The sequence below is a fragment of the Papaver somniferum genome, chromosome 7, assembly GCF_003573695.1.
Source record: "Papaver somniferum cultivar HN1 chromosome 7, ASM357369v1, whole genome shotgun sequence".
NCBI classification, from domain to species: Eukaryota; Viridiplantae; Streptophyta; class Magnoliopsida; order Ranunculales; family Papaveraceae; genus Papaver; species Papaver somniferum.
The window spans coordinates 178,844,030-178,852,270 of NC_039364.1; the positions used below are offsets into that span (position 1 = coordinate 178,844,030).

Genomic DNA, 8,241 nt, shown 5'->3' on the forward strand with positions numbered 1-8,241 from the left:
GTTCTTTCCTGAAAAAATGTTCACTCTTTATCCAACATGTGTAGATAGTTTTACATATGTATATTTTTAATGTGTACATAGTTGTACACATGTTGATTGTTTTTGTAGTTGACTATAGTTTTTAAATTATGAAGCCCTTGATCTGACTTTTATGATTACGGTCGAAAATTGGACTTCAATCTCATACATTGGGGGTGACTTATGGGATGACATAACCTAAATCTTGTTTTGTTTATGTTTCTTTTCGATGAAATTTACAAAGAACATCTTGACGACATGTATGTAACTGCAGCTTTTTTTTACTCTCTGCAGACGCCCAGGTGCTGATAAAATCTACAATGTTTTCAACAATCAACTTCATGCATCTCTGAAAAATTGAAATTTGATAAGCAACTTGTGATGGAGAACGTATGAAAGATAATTACTGAAGCAGATGGTTACCAATTACATCTTATCGCCCCTGAACAAGGATATCGCTGTCTCACTGGATCTTTGTTAATTACTATTAGAGGTCGTGCAAAGGTAGCAGTTGATGCAGTACGCATTACTTAAACTCACTGCCTATATTCCCTGTCAAACATAGTTGTACACACTAGCGTAAATCAACATTTTTAAAAAATAAAAATTATAGTCATATGGGTACTCTTTTTGTTGATCTCGGAAAGAACTTTCCGAATATATAAAGTTTGTGAATTTTGGATGAGCGGTTTAAAAGATAAATTGGTTTTTAATTATTTTTATATTATTTAAAATTGTTGACATCAATATGAGTCATTTTGGACTAAACCGTAAATATTTGGACTAAGTTGTAAATCAGCAAGGTTATTTATGTATTTTCCATATTTTAAATAATTTTTGAACTAATATGTATCTAGTTGACTCGGTCTAGACTAAATTTTACTTTTTGACGCGTTTTTGAACTAAACCGTATTTTTTACGAATTTCAATTTCATAAAAAGATTTCAGATTGTGAAAAATACTAGAAACACCCTATTATATGGGTTCAATATTTTGAAGCCCCACCAAATGGATCATATATTGTCAACTCCATACTTTCAGAAAATGATATTGCTAGGCCCAAAGAATCAAATTTTCTTCAGATCTGGCCCATAATTAATCAATACGAATTTTAATAATACCAAGAATACCCTTTAGTATTTATTCAAGAGTAATATCATAATACATTTTCATTTTTCTATTTTCTTTCTCTCTCATCTTGATCTCTCTCTCTGCTGTAGAAAAATAGTTTATAGGGTTTCTGAGATTCATCTTTATCTCTATCAGGGTAAATTATTGTCATTGATGGCGACGATGGAGATCACAAATCCACCACCAGGAGAAGGAGGAGTATCAGTTTCAGTAGAAAAAATAAATCCACGAAACAGATTCGAATTAATAGATCCGCAGATTCAACATGAATTCATCAAAAATCTAAGTATGAGTATCATCTTCTATTAATGCATTTCGCTTTCATTTCTTGGTTTGTTAAGACTCTCTCATACGCTGTATTTGTCTCCTTGGACAGTGAAGAAAAAAAATCAAAGCTCTTGTGGAGCCGCAGAGGAATAGTCAAATGAAAATGAATTGCATATATCTGTCAGGGATTTTTTTCCAGATTCGTAATATGATTTTAATCTTTATTTTTGATTTCAGATTTGTAAACAGCTTTGATTAGAAACATTTTTACTATTTCAAATGATATTATTTGATGAACTCGTAACCGGAGTTTACATCTGTTTACATTGGTTTTTAGATGAAAATCTTGAAAACATATTACAAAAATTTGCTAGGTTTCTTTATTGAGAATCAATCAATCTCTTTATCTTAATTCTCGACTGAAATTTTGTTTTCAGATTTGATATCAACGAATCGTTATCTTATTAATGCTATAGATTACGTAGCTTATGCTGATGAGATTAAAGAAGGGCTAAAACGTTGTGTTGTCCAATTCTACAGCAATCTAGTGAATGATAATTTTTGTTACAGTATGTGTAACCTGAGGTTACACATATATATCATGTTGTATTTTTAGCATGGAATTTGTATTTTTCTGTTTGTTTTTTGTTTTTTATGAATTTACTGTGAGTTTTTTTTTGATACTGAGAAAAGGATGAAGAAAAAATCTTGTTTCAGAAGAACAACTTTAAATTGATGATGTAGACATGCTGTTTTTTTGTTACAATATGTGTAACTTGAGGTTACACATATATATCCTGTTGTATTTTTAGCATGGAATTTGTATTTTTCTGTTTGTTTTTTGTTTTTTATGAATTTACTGTGAGTTTTTTGTTTGATACTGTGAAAAGGATGAAGAAAAAATCTTGTTTCAGAAGAACAACTTTAAATTGATGATGTAGACATGCTGTTTTTTTTTGTTACAGTATGTGTGACTTGAGGTTACACATATATATCTTGTTGTATTTTTAGCATGGAATTTGTATTTTTCTATTTGTTTCTTTTATTTTTTTGAATTTTTTGAGTTTTTGTTTGATACCGAGAAGAGGATGAAGAAACAATCTTGTTTTGGAAGAACAACTTTAAATTGATGATGTAGACATGTTGTTTTTTGTTACAGTATGTGTAACTTGAGGTTACACGTATATATCATGTTGTATTTTTAGCATGGAATTTGTATTTTTCTCTTTGTTTCTTGTTTTTTGTGAATTTTTTGTGAGTTTTTTGTTTAATACTGAGAAGAGGATGAAGAAACAATGTTGTTTCAGAAGAACACCTTCAAATTGATGATGTAGTCATGTTGTTTTTTGTTACAGTATGTGTAACTTGAGGTTACACATATATCCAGTTGTATTTTTAGCATGGAATTTTTATTTTTCTGTTTGTCTCTTGTTTTTTGTGAATTTTTTGTGAGTTTTTTGTTTTATACTGAGAAGAGGATGAAGAAACAATGTTGTTTCAGAAGAACAACTTCAAATTGATAATGTAGTCATGCTGTTTTTTGTTACAGTATGTGTAACTTGAGGTTACACGTATATATCCAGTTTTATTTTTAGCATGTGTAACTTGAAGTTACACATATATATCCTGTTGCATGTGTATTTGTAAATAGTTGTAGCATTTGTATCTTTAAGACACATTTGTATCTATTGCTTTCTGCATATGATATATTTCTCCTGTTGAGTATGTTGATGACTCATTTTATGTTTAGCTTGTCGGAAGCTATTGGTTATTAAGTTGTGGTGGTGTTGATGGTGGAGGTGCAGGTTTTGGAGGAGGATGAGGAAGCAGTGGTGGTGGTACTGGATCATATTTGGAGGATAATTTGTATTTGGAGTTAGTGGTGGTGTTTTGGTATGAAGCTGAGAGGTTTGGTATGGATGTTAGAGCTGTATTAGACACTGTAAGTTGGATCTACTTTACATTATGCTTGTCTTAGTGGTGGTGTTTTGGTATGGATGTGTTAGACATTGTAATTTGGATCTACTTTACATTCTGCTTGTCTTAGTGATGGTGTTTTGGTATGGATGTGTCATTTTTAGTTACACATGCTAATTACATGTGTAACTTCTAGTTACACAATCTAAATAGATGTGTAATTTCTAGTTACATATGCTAATTAGATGTGTAACCTTTACTTACACATACTTTGCTTTAGGTAACTTACGCTTGCAAGTTCATGATAAATGGCATATTTCATATGCAGGTGTAACTCCTAGTTACATAAGCCAGATGCATGTGTATCTCCTAGTTACACATGTTATATGCATGTGTAACTCTCAGTTACACAATTCAGATGCATCTAGTCAGATGCTTGTGAAACTGAATATACACTGTTGTATGTACTGTTCATTTTAATCTTATAAATACTGATTGTTTGTTGTTATATTTTAGGTTTCAGATAACTTCTTAAAAGCTAATTGCTTAAATGTGGTAATGGTCTCGCTGGAGCTGGAGTTGACGCTGAATACACAAGTCAGATGCATGTGTAACTCTCAATTACACTAGATAGACACATATGTAACTCTCAATTACACTAGACAGATGTGTGTGTAAATTCTAGTTACACATGCTAAGAAATTGTTGTAAATGAATATTAAAGTAATACATGTATTTCTTTTGTGTTTTCTTTTTGATGTTTATTTTCTACATATATATATATAAGTGTAACTTTGCATTACACATATCATAAGATGTGTAACTTCTGGTTACACATGCCATATGCATGTGTAACTTCTGTTTACACCTTCACACTGTATTTTAATAATTTCGGGCCTAGATTTAATAATTTTGGGCCTAGATTTAAATTTTATTTAATTATGGGCTTGACAATATGCATAAGGGTATCAAGGTCTTTTAAAAACTCGGGGCCTAGATTTAAACTTTTTTTAATTAAGGGCCTCATATTATGGGTTATCCATGGGTTGGGTCTGAGCCTAATTTCCCCTTTCGTAGCTTTTTTTACCCGGACAAATTTACCCCTCCTTTTTCTAAACGCATCTCTTTTTTCTTTTTCTTTTCTCTCCAGTTCTCTTTGGTTTCGTCCCCGTCGTCATCGTCCCCGATAGCTCCTCCACCACCGGCAGCGCCAGACTACAACCATTACCATCGCCGCCTCCAACACCATCACCTCCATCGCCACCACCACTAGCGACACTAACCCAATTTCTCATGGTCGTTCGAGTTTTCATCTTCTTCATTAGGGTTTGAGTCGAGAATTGAATCAATCAAATCACCAGAGTTATTCAAAATCAAATCAGGGTTCCATGTTCAACATAGTTGTTGCTCAATTATCATTTGGGTGACGAAGGTATGTGTTAAATTTCCCAATTCCAATTTTCTTTAATTCTGCAAAACTGGGAAATTTCCCAATTCCATTCTTTGAACATACTGTATGGGTGTTTCTTCATTAGGTTTTGAGTCGAGAATTGAATCAATCGAATCACCAGAGTTATTCAAAATCAAATCAGGGTTCCATGTTCAACATAGCTGTATCTCAATTATCATTTGGGTGACCAAGGTATGGTTAAATTTCCCAATTCCATTCTTTGAACATACTGTATGGGTGTTTGTATGGTTTTGAATGAGATTGAATGTTAAATGTGAAGAGTACAGATGATAACGAACTGCTTGTACTCCAGTAGATGTTTGATTTTTCAAATCTCACGTTGTTTCTCCCTAAATCTCTTGTTAAGTTTCTGAAGATGATAATCTTGAATTTGTGTCTCTGTATTTAGTTGCAGAGGGTCTCTTTTGTTTGTTGATCGTTCTTTTAATCCATTGTTATTAGTACTAGTAGTCTTTGATTAAAATTCTGGAGAGTAGTCTTATTTTTGTTTTGCAAGTAAATGCGTAACTAATGCTCAAGCAACAATTGCTGTGCCAATGGATCTTTAATTATAGGCTGGCAGAAACTTTATAAACAACAGGTTTTAGCTTAAGAGAACCAAGAATGTATATGTAAGATGAACCCATACCAATGGGTGCTTCAATTAGAAATGGTGTTACTCTCTTATGTTTACTCTCTTCCAAATTATGGATGTTACTCTCTTATGCTTCAATTTTTCCATTTTCATCGCAATTATTTTCCCCAAACAGCTGACTCAATATGCGAACAGATAGGAACTTCGAATCCAGTTTAGAAGTATAAACTGCCTTTGATTATAATCTGAAGTAGGTAAAATTAATATTGTCATATGTGTATGTGTAAATAGATGGATTCATTGCAAGATGACGTACGTCGAAGCCCAAGAATTGTTGAGCTGCAAGATAGGCAAAAACAACTCTGGCATGCTCAATATAAATCAAAACAAGAGATACTGACCGAACAGGCGTTCAATGAAAGACGACATCTTGCTTATCAAATTCGGAAGACAAGAATGGATGAAGCCGGTACAAGCTGTAAGTTTACTGATCAATAATGCTCATCACATACCCATAAGCAAGGATTTTACAACATAAGCTTATTATAGATAGCTTTTTTACATGTGAAGCAAGTGTTCAACTGTCTAACTCAGCTGGAGCACATAAAGCAGAATCGGTCTTGATTCGTCGCCGAAGCCCAAGATTTATGGGATGCGGAAACACAGCCGAAACAAGTGATCAAGGTAATGCTGCAGTTAGCATATTTAGTTGCCGAACTTAGTTGGCTGAAAACCTTATCACATAACCATAAGCAAGGATTTTGCAACATAAGCTTATTATATATAGCTTTTTACATGTGCAGCAAGTGTTCAAGTGTCTAACTCAGCTGGAGGATTCATTCCTCGCCGAAGCCCCAGATTTATTGCACACGGGAACACAGCAGAATCGTTGAATCAAGGTAATGCTGTAGTTAGCAGAATAAGTTTCTGAACTTAGTTGGCTGAAAACATCTTACACCGGATTAGTCATTGGATTAATCTACTAAAGTCCAGTGAAACATAGGCAAATCATAGTCCTCTAACAAAACCGGATAAGTAAAAAAATTGTCTTAGTTAGGTTGATGCATTATGTATATAGGATATGTATTAAGAAGACCTAATTATCTTAGTTTTTCGTTAGATTCCTATTGCTGATAAATGATGCCTCATTGTTTTTGAAAGGGTGATAATATTAACAGTCAAATTTGGTTTTTGTGCTTACTGTTAGTTTTGCCCGTCAACTGTGGTTGTTAGGTTCCTAGCATATATGATTCGAGAAAGTTTTTGGTTGGGTCAACTAGGACCCCTATAGTGTCCCTCTCTAGATACACTAAAGGGGTTGAGCTATGACGTGAATAAGCCTCCTACCAAATGAATAACCCTCTAGATACACTTCAAATCAGGTGGGGAGGTCGGCAGTGTGGATACACTGGATGGTTCCAGTCCCAGCATTGGTCAGCTTTGAATGAATGTCCCAGCATTTCCTTTCCTTCTGCCTTTAACACTTTTCAAAGATATATATTATTAGTTAATAACTGTCAATCCTTGGAACTGATCAGATTTACATATATTGTTATGGAACTTTGTAGTTCGGAGACGAAACATGTCCGAAGAACAGCTGGCCGGTGAACGAGACAGGAAGCGTGTTCGACAAAGAACCCGTCGTCTAATTATGACAGAAGAGCAGCGGTTGATTGAACGTGAGCGTGATCGTAATCGAAAAAAAGCCGCCAAGGAAAAGCTAAACCTTCCTTCAACATCTATAGTCAACGATGATGCACACATATCGAAAAACAGCTGGCTGGTGAACGACAAAGAGACCGTGTTCGGCAGAGAACCCATCGACAAAATGATGGAGGAGCAGAGGTTGATTGAAAGCGAGTGTGATCATAATCGATACTTAGCCGCCAAAGAAAAGCTGAACTTTCCTTCATCATCAGCAGGCAACACTTCATCAAACTTAGTTGAACATGTTATGCATGAACATGCTCAGGCAGAAGTTGAGAGACTTATCGGTCGCATCTCAACAATAGGAATGAATACCAGCGAAGGCTATATGGAGTTGGTGCCTGAACACAAAGGTAAGTTTTTGTACTTGAATTTTTCTATTGTATCGAACATACAATTCAGTAACTGCCCAAGTCATACACAATTTCTAATTTGTAGCTCCCATACATACAACATTTGACGATATGCTCGAGTTTGATGAGCAAATCAACAATGCAGGAGATGATTTGGATGAGAGTCACCAACAGGATATGCAAGCAGGTACATTTTTGACAAACTTTAAAACTAAAACATGTTTGCAGGGAGGTATGATTGTTACATGGTTGAGAAACATGGTGCTGCTGGATATTGTATGTAGGGTTTCTTTTAGAATTCTTAGTAGTAATACTTACTGCACGGTTATAGCTCATATGTAATGTGCCCTATCGCTATAAATACGAATTTTGAATTGACTGAGAGTGGCATCTGCAATTCAAATTTTGTTAATCTTATAGAGATTTCATTTATAAAACATTAGTTTCATTCAAAAATTTGTGGAGTTCATCACTCTATCCCTTTTGTGGAGTTCATCACTCTATCCCTTTTGTGGAGTTCTTCTTCATTATCAGCTATCAATAGCAAATAGTTCAGGACCGGGTAAAGCCTGTAAAGAGGTGGTGGTTAATCATGAATATGTGAATGCAAATGACTTTTTTTTGAGGTAGACTTCTGCTGAAAAGAGAGGGAGAAATCTAAGAAACAGGAAATGGTTCCAAAATTTATTCCGAGTAGACTCAACTCCGCACGGACCGATCTGGCCTATCCCAGCTCAGACAATGGGGTTTTACAATGAAAATACTTTTTTTTAACAATTTTTGGGACATAACTCACGATCTTT

At 34.3% G+C, this 8,241-nt stretch overlaps 1 protein-coding gene across 2 annotated transcripts; it reads left to right on the forward strand.

The window, feature by feature from the left end:
- Positions 1–4,493: 4,493 nt before the first annotated feature.
- Positions 4,494–7,889, forward strand: LOC113299105. 2 transcript variants are annotated; one of them, XM_026548040.1, is made up of 7 exons: positions 4,494–4,765; positions 4,869–4,975; positions 5,670–5,856; positions 5,949–6,062; positions 6,182–6,277; positions 6,947–7,438; positions 7,524–7,889. In XM_026548040.1, the coding sequence occupies exons 3-7, from the start codon at positions 5,670–5,672 to the stop codon at positions 7,778–7,780; spliced, it is 1,146 nt and encodes a 381-aa protein (XP_026403825.1). In that variant the 5' UTR covers positions 4,494–4,765; positions 4,869–4,975; the 3' UTR covers positions 7,781–7,889. The 2 variants fall into 2 exon arrangements, with proteins under 2 accessions (XP_026403825.1, XP_026403826.1); XM_026548041.1 differs by having other exon boundaries at positions 7,584–7,855.
- The last annotated feature ends 352 nt before the right edge of the window (positions 7,890–8,241 follow it).

Bases quoted from the DNA above. Each gene is read 5' to 3' on its own strand.
- LOC113299105 (XM_026548040.1), top strand. From the start codon at position 5,670: ATGGATTCATTGCAAGATGACGTACGTCGAAGCCCAAGAATTGTTGAG. The intron at 5,857-5,948 runs GTAAGTTTACTG...TTACATGTGAAG, and splicing joins GGATGAAGCCGGTACAAGCT to CAAGTGTTCAACTGTCTAAC. The intron at 6,278-6,946 runs GTAATGCTGTAG...GGAACTTTGTAG, and splicing joins AGCAGAATCGTTGAATCAAG to TTCGGAGACGAAACATGTCC.